At 38.7% G+C, this 19,429-nt stretch overlaps 1 protein-coding gene across 1 annotated transcript; it reads left to right on the top strand.

Annotated features, from left to right (window-relative positions):
- Nucleotides 1-16,675: 16,675 nt before the first annotated feature.
- Nucleotides 16,676-19,252, top strand: glulb (glutamate-ammonia ligase (glutamine synthase) b). Its single transcript, XM_026159684.1, has 7 exons — nucleotides 16,676-16,800; nucleotides 17,170-17,353; nucleotides 17,463-17,624; nucleotides 17,708-17,854; nucleotides 17,952-18,079; nucleotides 18,167-18,366; nucleotides 18,451-19,252. Exons 2-7 carry the CDS (start codon nucleotides 17,188-17,190, stop codon nucleotides 18,767-18,769), a joined length of 1,122 nt encoding a protein of 373 aa, XP_026015469.1. The 5' UTR covers nucleotides 16,676-16,800; nucleotides 17,170-17,187; the 3' UTR covers nucleotides 18,770-19,252.
- Nucleotides 19,253-19,429: the final 177 nt, after the last annotated feature.

Raw genomic sequence — 19,429 nt, 5'->3', positions numbered from 1 at the left:
CTGGAGGAGAAAAAAGTCCCCCGAACCGCTTTTGTTCTCTGCGTCAGAACAGATTTCAGGCTAGCTGAGGCACAATGTAAGACCGCTGTAATGATTTGTCCTAAATATGTTATATTTTAGCAGCAATGACCAACTAAGGAGAATTTTTTTTAACACCTTCTGTTTTTATTTACATGTTTAAAACAGAATTTATTTTTAAATAAATCACATTCAGTCTGCAAACAGAATCTTCATCATCTTGTTAAACATTTTCATCCACATTCTCCTGACAGACGAGAAAATTTGAATATATATAAAATCTGTAATGATATCAGCATAAATACTTTGGTGTTTTCAGGCTCTGTTCAATAAAGGGACCAAACATTACAGTCGACACTGGATTATGTCAACTTGAGGCCAAACCTCAACTGCAAGCGGTGCAGATCTGTGACAGTATCTGACCAAAAGGGACTAATAAGTAGGGGAAAGAGACAAACATCAGGGCTGCACAGCCGAGCGGCGGTTGTTTGTTTCCAGGGTGTATCACCCCTCAGAACATGGGATGCCTTTACATCCAATGTGACAAGACTTCCTCTATTCTTGACTTCTGCTTCTGTGGCTGCTGGGTTGGAGGAGAGCAGGGTTAGGGTGTGTGGGGGGATTGGAGGGATAGAGTCGGTGGGCTCCTGGCAGTGGCCTTACAGAGGATTGTCTGACACAGCTTCCGCCTCTTCGCTCCACGAATGTGTGCCTGCAAGACAGCACGCAGCCATCTGCTGGATCCCCCACCATCACAACCATCGCCACCACCACACCCCAGACCCTCCATTCACCCACCCCCCGCCATCCGGATGCTGCTATAACCACTGACAACGCAACAAGCTAATTAGGAGATTTACTGCGCTAATTACACATGCACAGAAGTGTTGCTGGAGATTTCTATTTGGGGCTCAGCTCTGCGCACGATTTCCCCTCAATTAAAGGCAAATGTAGCATGTAAAACTGTGTGATTGTCTTTTACACCCCTGCGTGATGCTGATTCACAATGACACTCGACAGACAGCTGGAATGGCTGAGGGCCACCTGACTTCTGAGGGCTGTAAGAAAGAGATGCGCTCCAAGCCCCTGCAACCAAAGTGAGAAATGAGTTGTGCAGTGTGCCGAGGGAATGCCAGACTGGAGATAACACCCACAATCCATAACATTGTGGTCTACTTTCTCTGTCAATTAAGAGACAAGCAACAAGATGACTACAAAGGCAACAACAAGCCTACAGAATGGAACAGCAGCCCAACGCACCCAGCAGTTTCCTTTGATATCAAAGTCAGGTTTACTGCAAAGCTTTTCAAAAGTTGCATTGAGCCCCAAAGGAGGAAAAGAACAGTTATCAAATTTATTCTCTGTAACTGAAAAGGCAATGTTATTTTGAGCAATCCTCCCCAGAAAAACTATGAAAAATATTTCACCCAAATACTAAATAAAGTTTTTTATATTGCTATATTCCACCGTGAACTTGCTCAAGGTAAAGCGATCCTCTTAAAATATCCTCCGATAAGCAGACAATGTCATGTACGGTTGCTACATCTGCAGAGTTGTCTCGAAACTTGTTATCAGAGAGGTGCCTATTAGCACTCTCAGCAGATAGAGAGCCTTATTAGCATTCAGTCAGAGCTGCGTCTGTCCTGATTAATTTAAGACTAATTTTCACTCTCAAAATTAAAGTTTTCTTGCTGAGAGATAGATTAAAAGATTAAAATATTCTTAAACTCTCTCACATCTGTTTATTTAGTATGGAGCTCAAGAAAGTTAGCTTAGCTTAGCACAAATACTGAAAGCAGGGATAAAATGCAAAAATCCCCCTGTCAGCAACAATAACTGTAACTGACACATTCAATATTTTGTTAATGCTGGACCAAAAACAAATGTATTCTACTAGTGTTTTTGCATGTTGGATATGTATCTTATACACTGATTCCAGGAAATATGCATGCATTGTTAAGTCTCATGTCAAATGCAATTGTCTTACTGATCCTTTTTTAATAATGTACAGCCACAGAAATGAAAGTGTACACAGCTGTGTTTCAAATTTTGTCAGGTACAAAGTTTAGTTTGCTTTAGGCAGTTCGGGCTCGCTGCCTGACACTTTCTGTTGATACAAAACGTCTGTCTGTATATGCCAAAGACTACAGTAGAGATAATAAGCATTCTAGAGCCAACCAGATTTGTTTTACCAGTCATACTGCATATATGTTATATGTGCTACATGTAGACTTTGCTCATTCAGTTTATTATTACTTTTGCAACTTTTTGCTTGCATTTGAATTTTAAAATTTTTGGCTCAAAGTTTCGTTTGGTTTATTTTTAAAATTATTACACATCCATAGCATCAGCACAAATATCACTTGCATTAATTTTTTACCTATTAAAGCCATTTTTTACAGCAATTTGTAGAGGCCCAAATAATTGGACAAACCAACAGCGTTTTAATATATGGATAGTTTGATGAAGATCATTTATCTATCTATCTATCTATCTATCTATCTATCTATCTATCTATCTATCTATCTATCTATCTATCTATCTATCTATCTATCTATCTATCTATCTATCTATCTATCTATCTATCTATCTATCTATCTATCTAGCCAGTAGACCTATAAATGGTGTATGGTGTCCTATAAATGCCCTTAAAAGCACCAAGATGATGAACACATTCAAGAAGTCCAGTTCAGTGACTCAGATTTGCAAAAATGAAGCCTAGGTGACACTGATGGGCATCCCATAATTTCAGTATTTACATGGATGAGTTATATCAAAGGTTTTGGATCCTGTTAAATGGCCACTAGAGGAAATGTCTTTAAAAAAATCTGTACAACACATTTTCACCTGTGTTCACAGTGTGCAAACAACTATCATAGTTATGATGTTTGTTTATTCCTTAATGTCCACGTAACCTGATTACGGTCTTATTCTGATTTTCAAGAGTCCATCCTGTCCTCTCTGGAGTACTCCAGTAAAATCCAGGATATTGAGACATATGATCATCTGATTCAGGTTTCTGGACATTTAGTCTGCTGCTAAAAAAAAAACCCCAGACTGGTTTACTTGACGGTTTACAAAATGAAACACAAATGGCAGGCAGCACGATGATACAGCGGTTAGCAAAAACATTTCTGTTTTGAGCCTTTCTGTGTGTGAAATGTGAATTTCTCTCTGTGCCTGTGCTGATCTCCTCTGGGTAGTCTAGGTTTGTCCAGCAGGTACAAGTCTATGGAAGATGGAACTTGTTACCAATACAGATGACAGAGAACCCAGTAAAACTGAATTAAAACAACTTTTAAAACAATATTTATTTGGTCTGGTTTTTGAGCATGGTTAGAAATTCCAACATGAATTTGAAATTTTGTGTGTGTGCTGTAGTAATGATTGTAAATCAAATGTTATGTTATGTTATGTTATGTTATGTTATGTTATCGTATCGTATCGTATCGTATCGTATCGTATCGTATCGTATCTTATCTTATCTTATCTTATCTTATCTTATCTTATCTTATCTTATCTTATCTTATCTTACCCTGATATGATGCCAGATTTGTGACCCCAGGAAGTATGCTTAGTTGCTGTAAAAAAAACCTAAAGGTCACAGACATGCATGTTAGATTAACAGTTGATTCTAAATAAGCCATGGATGTGAAGAAGAGGAAATATGTGTTCAACAAAATGAAGTATGAATAAACTTGTATTGTCACGTGTTTTCAGTTGATTTTAAAATGTTATTGTTTACTTATAAAATCCTAAATAATATGGCACCTGATTACTTAGCTGATCTCCTCTGTCTGTAAGAGAGCACTAAGATCATCAGGCCAGCCGCTCTTAGTGCAACCTAGGTCTCGGCTTAAGACCAGAGGAGACCGTGCCTTTGCACCCAAATTATGGAATAATCTTCCTCTTGATAGTCGCGCATCAGATTCTATTCAATCTTTTAAATCACGTCTAAAAACGTACTTGTTTAACCTGGCATTCAAGGCTAATTAGGGTAATTTATATCTGGCTCTGCATTTAGATTATGCAATTATTTTACATTTTATATCTGTAATTTATATTTTATATTGTGATTTTGATTGATGATTGTGATATTGTGATCTGTATCATGGTTTTACTGGAAAGCACTTTGGTGTACTTCGGTCTTTAAATGTGCTATATAAATAAATTTGATTTGATTTGGTCAGTACAACTAGAAATGCACATGATGAGATACCTAAACATCGCAGGCAGCAATGAATAGAGTCCATTTTCAGGTAAAAGCTCAAAGATGGTGCCAGGATGAAACTCTGGGAGATCCTGTCTCTTATAATAAATGCCAGTTTCAAAACCTTTCCAGAAATCCTGAATTGGTTATTGAGAAAAAACTCCACAAATCATGTTGTGATAAGTTTTGTGTAGAAACTATTTTGTCGTTTGCTGAACAGACGGATGATGAGGGGACCATGCTCATAAGGCTATGACAGTATGCAAACATTAAAGGTGTCCCCCTAAGCCGAACTGTAATTTCAGCTAGCTGTGTGCTGCATTCAGTTGGATGTAGACAGTGGAAATAAAGTAGTTTCAACATGACAAATGTTCACGACAAGTTCTATGAAATCTGAGTAACCAGGTCATGATTTATGGAAGTTTGGGATTTTTTTGTTTTGTTTTGCTTTGCTTTATTTTGATTTTTTGGAGTGAAACCAGACAGGTACCATCTTCCTTCGTTATACTCAGGAGAAGGCAGACATCTCTGCAGCTTATATCTCCTAAACGGTGCAATCAAATCAACTGAGGCCAAATGAGTAATTTGTGAACTCAGTTTTGGGGTGAATTGTCTCTTTAATGTCAGTGCTACCGATTTCCTCTTTTAACTGTTGGACAAAAAATAAATAACAAAGCAAATAACGCTAATCACAGTAGTCCAGACTATACTTGTGTCATCATGTAGTAATTTCACCTCTAACCAGGCCTGGTTAGAGAGTGGTCATTTAAACAATGCTGTACAAACATGCTGCCTGCACTTTTCCACCTTACTGAAGGCCAAGCAGAGCAGCAGATAATGCCTGGGAGCCCACAGGCTCTCTAAATATTAATGAACCTCTGTCTCACACGGGAATAGCAGGAGCATCTTTTCTTTTTCCTCTCCTTTAGTGTGCTTGTTTGTTTAATTAAAAGAGTGTGTTTTAGGGAAATGAGCTGCTGTCAACCACCTCTGGGGTGGTTCTCACCAGGAAGTGCATTGCTGGCATTTCGATGGAGTAGCCCGACACTGTCGTGAGACCTGGTGGAAAATTACTTTGTTTTTAGCCACGTCTCGCTATTATTTGTCTTATTTAACAATCTAATCATTTAAATATGTAAATGTAGGTAATAAAGATAGTTATTTGTAACGAAATAATCCTAAATAATAAAAAGTAACCAATAAAATCATGCACTTTTTTAACAATGTGCTATAAAACAGCCGGAGAATGTGTGGCTGATGTGTGGATGTGGTCTGGCTGCATAAAAACATGGCCTGAGGCAGCTTTTAAATTCAAGCTGCACAGTCCTTCATCATTAATAAGAGTGAGGTATCAGATAGGCTCATCTCTTCCATAACAATAACACGAGTAAACAGGACCTCCTTTGGCAAGAATGATCCAGGGCTCTGTTAGAGCTTCCAATTTCTCCATACTTTATCCTTTCAGAATCCAATTCACTCAAAAAGACGACATAAATGAGGCTGAGCTATAGTTTGAACAGATAGCAGACAGTGAGCTTTTTTTTTTTTTTTGGATTTCCAGTATAACAGTGACAGGTTTGCAGAGAATACGACCACACTCGAATCCCTGTTTTAATTGCTTTTCAACTGTGGTAACAAAGGAGTAATTTAGACCACATACAATAGCATTCTCAGCTGGCCTGCCCCAGTTATTCCAGAAAGAAACTTTTAATTCAAAGTGCTGTGTAGATTAATTTTCTGATATGTTAAACATTGTTCTGCATACTAATTGACACCGTTTTTTATTGTGCAAAGTAAGTCTTTTCATGGAGGCGTAATTAAAAGGGCTGCTGAGGCTTTTATAGCACACGTTAGAACGGAAATTAGCCAATTACCATTTCTGTTTGAGGGGTGAAATGACCATCACACTGCCTGGCACTCTTTTATGTGTCCCACTTAATGGTTTTCACCCCCCTCACACTCACATCTCTCCACCCAAATATTTAGTATTCCAAGCCAAAAGAGAGATTGGAGAGCAAATTACCCAGCCAATATATCACTCCCTGGACTGCAATCACTTTGAAACACAACACACTGGAACGGAACATGCGCTAATTTCCAAAATAAGTATGTTTTAAATTATGAGTGATGATTTATAATCCTTTTGATTTCCATCCCATAATGAGTGAGTCTCTAATTTTCACACGTGCTATAGGGTGTATTGTTACTCAAAAATGCCTCTGCATGTTTATAGTCGCAACAGGGATGCAAAAGTAATCTTCAGATTAAAATGCTCTTTGCCTTTGACCTTAAACTGTGTTATATAGAGTAATGCAAAAAGTGACGCTTTCAGGTTCCAGTCGTGGTTAAGAGTGAAAATAGAGTATGTGGAGTTATTGCGCCACCCTGTGGTTAAAGCAAGTGTAGAATATATAGACACCAAATGCAGTGGTTCCATGTGAGACCGGACTCACCACATCACTCGCCACATCAGGGGCAGTCATCATGTCAAGGCAGATTTACTGATAAAGTGCAATATCACAAACTGGTGGGCTTCACAATCTGGACTACAGATAATCTACTGTTCTTTAATCACAGGTAGGCATGCAATACATGTTGTGTATATAAAATAGAAGATTTACAGCAGAGGTGTTAAACTCCAGGCCTCGAGGGCCGATGTCCTTCAGGTTTTAGATCTCACCCTGGGTCAACACACCTGAATCAAATGATTAGTTCATTACCAGGCTTCTGGAGAACTTCAAGACATGTTGAGGAGGTAATTTAGCCATTTAAATCAGCTGTGTTGGATCAAGGACACATTTAAAAACCTGCAGGACACCTGGCCTTGAGGCCTGGAGTTCGACACCTGTGATTTACAGTATGGAAAGAGTATAGCGTATGATCCATGAGGACTTTAAGCAATCATGCACATCAACGATGAGAAGCCAAGCGCAGTATAGACCATATGTCAGGGACTGGCAACTGTTACTACCAAAAAAGCAGTTTTTGAATCCATTTTTAACCAACCAGCCTTATAATGAAGGTGACGCAGCCTGTTAAATGTGGTGATTTGTAATTATATATGTGCACTACTTTGCTGTAGTGCAGCCTATTTATGATTATTCAGTACTTTAACTTGACATTTTCATTGCAATGATAACACTACATAAATGAAACTGCAGTGAAAGCAATGAAAGCAGTTTATGCATATTACAGTATGTAAGAGGGTTAGGGTAACAGCTGCATGCGACTCTGGAGGTGCAGGTCATGAAATCAGCCTTAATCTGTTCAATATCTGGTATATACAGTGGAGTCCAAAGAGCTTGCATTAGATTTGAAAATAATGGATTGGTTTTGAAGCCAAATTGTTTGTTGCATAATATTTCTTATTTCTCTCACTCGCCTCTCATTTCATGTCAGCTGTGGTTTCTGAAACACCAAGAATGTCCAGACGTATGTAAACAGCTATTTAAAAAATCCCTGAAAATTACTTTTATGGTAAAGTGTAAACGATCCAAAATTCACATTAAGAAACACAAAATGTTTCTATGTGTAAAATCAATGAATGGTGGTAAACTTCCATTAAAGCAATGTTCAGGTGACACTTTAATTGACTCACTACAGGCTTGTTCAAGTTGCAGCCATTGTTCACCTGCCATGAATATAACTGTGTGTCAAGCGTTGAATGATTGCTCTGATCATTCAACACAATGAGCACGCTGATGGTGGAAAACAGGACGTCAAACTTTTATTCTCAGTGTCAGTTCATGGCTAAATTTTCCAGGTGGTGGGTCATGACTCGTTCTCTAAAATACCTTGGAGAACGAGAATCAGTTTCTATGCAAAGCATTGGGGAGAACTAAATTTACCACAGCTAGGTCGATTAACATATTCAAGTTTCTTTATTAAGAGACAGAAAATCTGCTTCATCGCAGAACACAAAACTCCAGTCAGCACATATAACGCTGTCTAAGAGGGTTGTAGTGCAGCCAAATAACTCTGGACATATGAATAAATAATAATAATAATAATGATAATAATGATAATAATAATAATCAACTGACTGAATTTGTTCAAAACTATTTTAACTGTTTGGCCTTCACAATGACATGACCTCCATCTCACTGTCATTAAAATAAAATATCTTTTAAAATGTAAAATCTAATTTTAAGTCCAGTTGAACTAAGATGCTCATTAATGCGAGTTTTGGTGGGCATCAATTTATTCCTCTGCAGTAAGTTTAATTGAAGCTGTGATTACGTTTTATTATTATTTATTAACATGCGGAGGGTTCATGACAACGCTGGGTAAACTTGGGTAAAACACGAACAATTTCAGATAGATCTGTAGATGTTTTTGGAGAGACTGCACAATTCATACAAGTGTTGTTCTGCATATGTACCACCAGATGTCGCAGTCTGACCACATCTAATGGTGCTCTTAAACTTGTTTACTTGCACGCATTATTTTTAAAATCAGTCATTTTGTCGCTTCCTTTTGACTGTAGCCCATCTTAGCTGTAAGAAAATAAGTCAAACTGCTTTAGCGTTCAGTTTTTGGACTCCAGCTTTATTCCACATACAGCAAACTGTTTTTCCTTGAGCTCTCTGGCACTACAAAGACCTCAACCTCTTATCTGGGCCTTAATCAATTACATCAGCTTTTTTTTTTTAAGAGGGGCAAATATTTATCTATATTTTATTTAAAATATTTTGTACTAAAATTATTTTTTGTTACATCAAATACCCATTTAGATGTATATTTTAATTAGCAACCCTACCGGTATAAAGAGCTCTGGAGTTTTCAATAAATGGAAACACTTTTCATTCACCATAGTCTGCGAAAAAAAATGACAGTGAAAGAATGAAAGAAAGAAAGGGAGGGAGAGAGAGAGAGCGACTTGGCAAGAAAAATAGGCTAAGCTGTACTTTTGCTTGTACTGGCAGACCTTCTGCTAGCCTTCATGATTAGTTTTTAGTAGTTTTGAATGCAAAGCTATAAGTAGAAATAAGGTTTTGGTCTCACTGTAGTACTGTAGTATATGCTTTTATTTTGAAGGTATACCGTTGCTGGGGAACATTGTATGGCATTACATACATTGTGCATTCAAGTAGTTAACTGATGAAAAATTCATGTTTTAAGATATTCTTTTGCCAAGACACACAAATTGTGATTCACATCTTAATTTTGGGACTGCAGAGAGTTGTTTTGCATGATTCACAGTATAAATTAATCCTCATTTCTCTAATATTGGACCTTGGTGGAACCCCTAACTTCAAAGCAAGCTATTCTAGTGCCTCTCCTTATAAGGCTGTCATCCATTAAGGCCATTGTTCTTCTGACTGACTGCAGAAACAGAAAGTTAGGCTGGGAAAGGTGGGTTGGTTTGCTCTGCTCACAGACAGAGCTCTGTGCCTGAGACTGGAAGATTAGGAATATCCCCTTAAGGACTTTTTCTTTTTAAAAAGTTAATATTTAAAGCTGGTGACACGGTGATGCAGTGGTTCACACTGTTACCTCACAGCAAGAAGGTTCTCGATTTGAACTTGCCAACTACCTGTAGACTTTCTGTGTAGAGTATGGACAGAAGGAACTCCAACTCCACAGCCCAAAGACAAGAATGTTAGGTTAACTAAGAGTCTCTTTGTGTTGGCTCGTTAATAGAAAGATTGTCTGTCCATGGTGTACTCACCTGCAGTTAAGCCAAATGGATGAATGAAACACTATGTTTCGGAGGGTGTCACCCCATCACCTCCTGTGGTTTTGTTTGCTTGTTTTCCTTGCTTAATATGGGCTTAATATGATACTTTGTAACAATGTGGCAAAACAATTGGAAATAATAATATGTCAGCTCTAAAGTTTACACTGATTCTTGTTTGTTTGTTTGTTTGTTTATTATTTATTTTTTTTTACAATTTTAGTAAACAAATTGTATGGCATTACATTACAAAAGAGGCACTGAAACCTCTTGAAATGACCTAAAACTTTTAAAGAAAGCAGTTTAAACCACAATAGTTTTGATGGTCTTTGAAGTTTTTCAGTTGTGTTTCCATTGTCACAGAAAGAATTAGTTCTATTTTGTAGTTTCTTTGGCTCGACTGACTTCTGTCCCCAGCTTTATCTAAGACAACTCTGATTTCAACACGACACACTGCTCTGAGCATGTGAGCTCAAACCTCAGGAGCCCGTTCTCACTCCCGAGACGTAACATCCCGACGTTTTGTCACGTCCCGCGGCGTTCCCGAGGAACGCGAAAGGTGACCCTAACCCAAACGGTTCTCATATGTCCTCAGTTTTCCGATGTCGTCACGTAAGAACGTGTTAGTTGCCCGAAAATGTAATATGTTGACGATTTGTCACCTAGCGTAAAATAGGCTGCCTCACCATTTCAGGGTCTGCAGCCTTTTTTTTTTTTAAATATTAAACTTTATTAAGAAACAGTATACAGAACATGTATACAATCAGAATAAAATTAACATAAGCCAGGGGGTGTAATACAAAGAATTACAAACATTCAAATAATTTGTAATTACTACAAATAGTAGTTTTCATAGCCTTTTTATTAAGTGATCCACTAATCAATTTTATGTAACATAAAACATCATTATAGTAATGTTTAAAATTAGGTTTTTTGTTTCTGTATTTGCATTTTTGAAAATAAAATTTAGCTAAGATAACTAACATATTTATTATAAAGTAAACATCTTCTTTTTTTGCCTTCGAAAGAAACAAAATACAACATTTTCCCATTTCACAGTAAAGTCTTTATAGAGATGTCCAGCAATGAATCTACCGAAGTCTTTCCAAAATGTTCTAGCGTATGAACAGATCCAGAAGAGGTGTTGCACAGTCTCAGGATGGCTTCCACAAAATTCTATTCGAAATATGAGAGGCAAGAATTTGGGTGCAAAGTAAAAAAAGATAAGGGCTAATCGGGCAACCTTGGCGTACACCTCGATTAAGACTAAAACGAGAAGTGGTGCCATTTTTCATTCTAATAGAACTATTAGCATTGGAATACAGAGTTTTGATAGCTCTGCAGCCTTAAAGTACACATTTCAAGGCCGATTACGTCACAGCGGCGCGCCGAAGGCTGTCCCAATTCAAAGGCTGCTCGAAATGCGGCCCTGAAATGCGTCCTTCATTTCCCTGAATTTTAAGGCTGTGGCAGTGTAGACTTCGTGGTCCCATATATCCCACAATTCATAGCGCGGCAGTCGGTGTGGAGAAAGCGGAGTGGCCGAAGAGTAAACTGAAAAGTAAGTACTGAATATTATGTCACTTATTTATGTGCAAATGTTTAATAACGAAGAACATTAAACATTACTGTTGGCCAGATGTCGGCAAAGTTATGTGGCATTAGTGACGTTTGTACTAACTTGGTTTTAAAGCCTTTACTTTAAAATACACGCCGTTCAATAGCTGAGCTTAATCCTACAGAGAATGATCAAAGCTCATGTAGAAACAAACAAACAAATGAACAAAAGATTTTCTCCTTCATTTCTATCAAACAAAGCTATGACACGTTTCCAGTGGTTAGTATCATGATTGCTTGGCAACCTGGGCAGCGCAACCTGGGCTTTTTTTTTTTTTAACTTTATTGACAAACAACAGTATAAGCGCAACGGAGGCTAGACCGTCCCATTTCACAAGCCTCGCACTTCCGGCCTTAGCGGTCTTTGAGTACGCGGCCCTTGAGGATCGTTGAGGCTGCGTACTTTAATAAGGCTGCAGACCCTGAATTGGGAGACAGCCATAGGCTTTGGGAGTGAGAACGTGTTGACCTCAGACCTGCTCTGCCTAGATGACTTTTAACAACAGATAAGGCCTTTTGTTTTTGACAGGTAAACATGTAAAAACATATCTGAAACGTCATATAATGTGTCTTCCCAATCCCTGTTTTTATGCACAGTGACAGGTCTAGATGCGTTTTACTGGTGACGTGTATTCAAATTAGATGTTCGTGCTGTAATTGTTGTTGAAACAGCTCCAATTGGAAATACTTTTTTTCTGCTTGCTGGAGCACTCTGACCTCAGACCTGTTTTCTTCACTAACCTTAGTTGTAATCAGGGGGGATTCTAGGATCAGAGCTTTGGGGGTGCTGAGCACCCAGAGAGCTGCCCAGCCAGGCAACATAAACTTTACTCATCACAATGAGACTTCTTCCCTGAATCTGTCGGTCCCTGCATCCTTAAATGTCTCCAGTTGTCCTGAGTTCTCTCTGACTGTCTCCTTGGTGCTTGGTGCTGACTGTCTTTCCTTTTCTTCTTGTTTCAATGTCAGCCTGCTATATTTTTATATGCTTTCCTCTCTCCCTCTTTGGACTGACAATCATACACATATAGATTGTATTCAATTAGATGAAAGAAATACATTAATATGAAAAAAAAAATACTATTAATCACTAATAAAGAAGACCTCTCTCAGTGTACTTTGAACCAAAAGGCAAATAACCAAACCACACGTACATAAAACATATAAATATTGAAACACTGATGCAACATTATTCTTGATTGACGGATCATTTGATCTTACACTTTTACCTATGTGGCTCCTTTTTTTGAAAAAATGTCCTTATATCCATTATGAACCTGGCTGTCTCTCTGTACACACACACACACACACACACACACACACACACACACACACACACACACACACACACACACACACACACACTCAGTTAGCTAGTTACTACCTTGGGTTTAATATCGGCACATGTACATATGACAAAATAACCAGTGGTAACAAGTTTTCGATTTTAAATAGGCTATATAAATTTCAATGGGAGCAACAGGACGGTCAAATGTCGCTGAATTTACTACAGAGCAGGACGGATTGTAGGGTAGCAAACATAGTCAGAAAACACGTTTTCAACACAGCAGGTTACCTGGGTGTAATGTTTTTCAGCTAAAAAGAAACATGGTCCGACTCCTACCTATGTAAAGAGTAACTGAAGGTTAAATGCAGCTAACATGTCCTGTTTTAAGCCAGGCACTTACACCTCTGCTCCGCTGCATCTCAGCCACCACCGCTCTGGCAGAAAGGGGCTAGAGCCAGAATAGGGGAGAGGCGAGCTGGAACAACAACAAAAAAAGTAAGAAATATTTGGGGGTGCTTTGAAATGGGCTAAAAACGCCCCTGGTTGTAATCTTTTTTTTTTTTTTTTTTTTTGTAAATCTTCAATACAACTGCTCAAATGCCCCACATGTGCCAGTTTCTACTGAAGTTATTTGTTGTGCAGCAAAAGTCACACTGAAGTATGGAGAATTTTCTTTGATAATTGATTGATTAATGTATACAGTTCTAAAAAAAAAAAAAAAGAAGAAGAAGAAAACTGCATATTACATTGTGCATATTATGTTCATATGTACAACATTTTTATATTCTTGTGCTCTACTTCGCATGACTCACAGTTCAAAATAATCTTTATCTTATACTGGGCCTAGTTGTGGTATCTCAGTTCATCCACTTTCGAAAGCAAACCGTTTTTGCTGTTTAACTCTACTAATGTGGATTTGCATGATTCACATTTTGAATTAATCATCATTTTATACTCCTTGGTCCAGCCCTTTAAATCATCCTCGGTCTGAAACAAGTCATTTTAGCTCCTGTCCCTTTGAAGGTAGTCCCTCCACCATCACTGCCAGCTATATTTCCTCTGACTGGTTGCCCCTCATAAGCAGAAGATGGGTGGGTCTCTTAGAGCCAGAGTTTTTGTGTCTGAGATGACCATCATAACAGATCCACTGTAACTTTGAGAGGATTTGTTTTTCTATGTAAGAGTAACAGAAAATTTGGAAACCAGCATATGTTCACTACTGAGAAGACGCTATCAGATTATCAAATGTTCCTAATTAATTTTTGTCAGTTAATTATTATTTTGATTAAGCATTTATTTCAGCTCTTCATTCGGGTACCTGGTTGCCTGGGGAAATTATGAACTTGACATTTTGCTCCAGGGCACATTATGAGGTTAATCTAGCCGTGCTCCAGTACAGAATCGTATCATTTGCATCTGTGGGACAATCCTAGCTGCAATGATCAACAGAAAACCCGTCTCCAAAAAAATGAGAGGAAGAAATTATGTGTTTTTGTAACAGGCCGTTTGTAGCAAAGTGCACCTTTGAGAATTGGTTCTTTGCTAAGCTGACTGACTGTTATATGTAGACACATAACTAGTTGTTGAGGTAGAGGCCTTTGAATGATTCATAGGTCAAGTACAGGTCTTAAGCTGCTTAACATACAAAAAGTTTCATCTGAAAATGGTCAGGTAGAAGAACTGGAATGAAAATGAGTGTAAAAAGCAGCCAATATTCATAAGGAACACTTTGAAAGACCTTCAGAAAGCCTGGAGATGTATTTCTCAAGACCATTTTGAAAACGACAAGAAAGTCTGACTCCTTGGAAGCAAAATATAAAGAAAGGAGGGGTGTATCAAGACTTCTGGATAGTACTGTATATGCCTGCAGGGACTTTCTCAGCAACAAACATGCTGTCTTTTTAAATTTAGACCTCAGACTTTCTGTTTTTTGTTAAAAAAATAGCCAACTTATACATTTGATACATTAGATGCCTATCTTCTTAAATACATCTTTCCAACAGTCAGCATGACATACAACTTTGGGATCTGCACTTGATTTTTTAAGTGGTCTGAACCAGTGGTTAGCAGACCACAATATGGACCCTTGCTAGCATTTTCTTTCAACCACAAAATAAATAAATAAATCGTATGATAATATAAGACTGTAGACAACACAATCCACCTTCTGGATTCATAGTTTATGTTAGGAATTTAAAAAGAAGATTCACAGTTATTGACCTCATTTATTGATAAAATGGGAGCTATAGCTTCCCGTATATTGCACGAGAGTCCCATATTAGGCTTGAAATAATGAAAAATGACTGAAATTATATTCACTCACAAAACAAACTATAATAAATATTTTTTAGTTTTCACTTTCTAAAGGGCTATTTGGAGGTAATGTAACCATGACTGGTTCACGCGTAGTTAAGGAAGACACTCTGTTACCTCACTTAGCAGGAGTATGCATTTCCCTGTTATTTTTGGCCATCATATTACAAAATGTGTTTAAGGTTTAATAACCTAAACCAATTTATATTGGTTGTCAGCCCCAAACGTCTTTTATTGGTGCCAGAATTATCCATATGTGTGGAAAAACATGGAAGAAATGTTGTGACATATGCATAACCTGATTTCAAATTTTAGAAATAGTTAAACTAACAGGGCAACTATTAAATTAAATCTAAACATGTTTGAATAAAACTCTGAAACAACAGTGACACAAGCAACTGTCTCTAGAACTAGCTTGGATTAAAATTCACTGAAAAGAAAAACTGAAAACAAACGTTTAAAAAGTTGATAAAACTGTACAGCTTTGACTCGAGAACAAAAAAGAGAAAAAAGAAGTTCATGGTCGACCTAGGCACCGATGACTGCAATCTGCCTAGGCTGCAAAATGAGCCCAAATCATCACCCCTCCAGATGCTTTACAGTTGATATGAGGTTTTTGTTCTAAAATGCTGTTGTTGGTTTTCTATAAACATGGTGCTGTGCATTATGGCAAAATATCATAATAATTCATCAAGTACTTCTTGTTACTACTTATCCTTATCCTTACTTATCCTCTTACTTCTGATGGAAGCAGGAAAGGTAGGCTTTATTTTTCCACACATGTTATCTAATTTTAAGTCATAGTAGGGACCAGCTGATTTTTATTAAGTCCAGATATATAAAACCCAAGCAGGTAGATATAAATCCCACAATATTAATTTCAATAGTACTGTACTATATTTACATGTGTAGCACGTAGGTGTGGTAAAGCATTGCAGCACAGCATGTAAGACAGTGTCAAACAACAGAACTGCTCAGTGTTGCTAAATCTTTTAACCTCCCATAAAAACAGCAGTGTTTGCAACACCGCAATCAGCTTTTCTAGGGCGTCACTACAAGGTCCAAACCTTGTGAGATATTTCACATCATTAAATGACAAAATGCATAACATGAAACGATTTTCATGGGTTTGCAAATGCGAATTTCATCGGATTTATAGGTCACGTGTGGTAAATGGTCCCTATATGTTACCTTGCTTTAAATGATTCCCAAACATGTGAACCTTTGGGAACAGCCTGATCTTTTCAGTACACCGAGCAGTCGATGGAGGGCGCAATGCTGTTTATCGCTTCTCCAAGGCCAGCCGACACTCATTGTGGATGAAAACTGTCGTTTTACCCACTTTGCGTGTTACAGTTTAAGCCGGTTTGTTTTGTTTAACCACGGGAGTGCCTTCACGCGCTCATGTGAGAAACATGAACAAGTAGTGATTTTTTTTCTCCTTTTGTTATCTGCTGCCACAGCCACAGAGAACAAACACACTCGCTCACACGTCTCCTCCGCGTCACGGGCTGATCACGTTTTCCTTCCACCAATCAGGTGGTTCGAGCAGGACTATAAATCCAACAGGGGACGCGGTGAGGGGCAGCAGGAATGAACAACAATAGAAACCTACACAGGAAACACACATCCATAGACTCTGTACATCTTTTAATATTTTCTTACACTTAACATTAGGTAAGTCGTTTTTTTAATTGAATCGAATCGTTTTTTAAATGCTTTTAGAATTTGTGCGTGCGAGGAAAAACAATGATAGTAGTGTTAACTTGCATCTAACGTCCATTTGCGCTTGTGTTGTATTTTTCCACTTGCGCGAGCTCCTAGTAAACAGCTGTTTGTGTGAGAGCAATAGTCGATCAGGCCGGTTGATCACAGATGAACCTGTTGTATAATCAGTCGTGATGGAGATTTCAGTTGCATTTAGGTACTTAGGTGTACTTACCTGTGTTCTGTGTATATTTTTGACATCCTGCCTGCTGTTTTACACATGCCTTCATACACATTGATCTGAATTGAAGCTCATCATGCGTCCATTTATCTCTGTAGGTTTTCAGGGTCAAGAAAATGGCCACCTCAGCGAGTTCAAAACTGAACAAAGCAGTTAAACAGCAGTACATGAGCCTCCCTCAGGGGGAGAAGGTACAAGCCATGTACATTTGGATAGATGGATCTGGAGAGGGACTGAGATGTAAGACCAGAACTCTGGATTCTGAACCCAAGACAATAGAAGGTAAGATGTAGTTCCAGTATGATCAATATGATTCAGGAAAATAAAAAAGCACGGATGGCGACATGTTTTAAGAAGGTTTTTGAACAGGGTTGTTGTTGTTTTTTGCCAGATCTCCCTGAGTGGAACTTTGACGGCTCCAGCACCTACCAGTCAGAGGGTTCCAACAGTGACATGTACCTAATTCCTGCTGCCATGTTCAGGGACCCATTCAGAAAAGACCCTAATAAGCTGGTGCTCTGTGAAGTGCTCAAGTACAACCGCAAACCAGCAGGTGAGTGGAAGTTTACAAACCGGGGCGTCATGAGATTTTAAGCAGTCTTAAGTTTTAGCTAATTTCTGACTCTGTTCCAACAGAGACCAACCTCCGATACACCTGTAAGAAGATTATGAACATGGTGGAAAACAACCACTCATGGTTCGGTATGGAACAAGAGTATACTATCCTGGGCACAGATGGACATCCCTTTGGTTGGCCTTCCAACGGCTTCCCCGGTCCACAAGGTGAATGTTGGCCTCTAACTTGGCTCATTTTGTTGAATTATAATACATCAGTAATCACAGCTGAGTGTTAATGTTTAGTCTCTTTCCACTTAATCAGGGCCTTATTACTGTGGAGTCGGGGCAGATAAGGCGTACGGACGAGACATAGTGGAGGCGCACTATAGAGCTTGTCTGTATGCTGGGGTTCAGATCTATGGAAGTAATGCTGAAGTCATGCCGGCACAGGTAATTTTCCATCATGACAAAGGCAGTGTGTAAAAACCGGTAATTATTAGTGTAACTGTTAATAATGCCGCCTTTGTTGTGTTTTAGTGGGAGTTCCAGATTGGGCCTTGCGAAGGTATCGACATGGGAGACCACCTGTGGGTTGCTCGCTTCATCCTTCACAGAGTCTGTGAAGATTTTGGTGTTGTGGTGTCCTTTGACCCCAAGCCTATCCCAGGGAACTGGAATGGAGCTGGCTGCCATACCAACTTCAGCACAAAGGAGATGAGAGAGGATGGCGGGCTTAAGTAAGGATGAATTCAAAGTCAGTTAAGTTTAATAAATGAAATGTGGGTTTTTGGTGTGTTTCTAACTCTAACTCTCATCTTCAGAGTCATCGAGGAATCCATTGAAAAGTTGGCAAAAAGACACAGGTATCACATCCGGGCCTACGATCCCAAGGGTGGGCTCGACAACGCCAGACGTCTCACTGGTCGTCACGAAACCTCGAGCATTGATGAGTTCTCAGCCGGCGTGGCCAACCGTGGGGCCAGCATCCGCATTCCTCGCTCAGTGGGGCAAGACAAGAAAGGTTACTTCGAGGACCGTCGCCCATCCGCTAACTGCGATCCTTACGCTGTCACAGAGGCACTGGTGCGCACATGTTTGCTCAAAGAAGAGGGCGAAGAGCCCGCAAATTACAGCAAGTGAACGGTTTAAAACAAAAGTATCATTAGCAGTACTGTATTTAGCTCTGTGTCTGTTTCAAGACTCGACAAACCTATCTTTATTTTTTGAAATTTCTACTTGAAACATGAAATAATGATTTAAGTATTCCTGCATTCTTTGTGAATTCAACTGACACAAACACTGCCACATTTTGTCTTGGTGTCACAGTAGCTGATTGTTTGTATAGATGCACACTAACACAATGTGTTTAACTTGTACTAAAGGAAATTTAAGTACAGCAGAGTTTTCCTGGAGCTCATGTTACATTTCCCCAAAGGACAAAAACCCAAAGGCGTTTGAATGTTTAAGCAATCTTGGCCTCTGTCTCGATAGTGGTTGTGGATGGGTAAGGTTACTATGTAAGCCAGTTTACTTTTGTAGGTTTTATAAAACGATGCATGTCTGTTTTTATCTCTTCTTACAATTGTAATTGTTGCGCTCTTTAATAAACTGCTAACATTTTTATGTATGCCTTGTTTGCAGCTTAATCCCACACACTTCATTTTATCTGGAGTTCTATTCCAACAGGAACAAGTTCGCATGACACAGGACTGTCAGCTGACACGAATCCCTGAAATGTGACTGTTATTAAGGGAAAATGCACTGTAATGTTTAACAAACTGTGATTAATTTAGACAAATT

The sequence above is a fragment of the Astatotilapia calliptera genome, chromosome 23 (assembly GCF_900246225.1).
Source record: "Astatotilapia calliptera chromosome 23, fAstCal1.2, whole genome shotgun sequence".
Lineage (NCBI taxonomy): Eukaryota > Metazoa > Chordata > Actinopteri > Cichliformes > Cichlidae > Astatotilapia > Astatotilapia calliptera.
The sequence above is the reverse complement of the archived record's forward strand: the minus strand, read 5'-3'. Positions and strand labels throughout refer to the sequence as shown.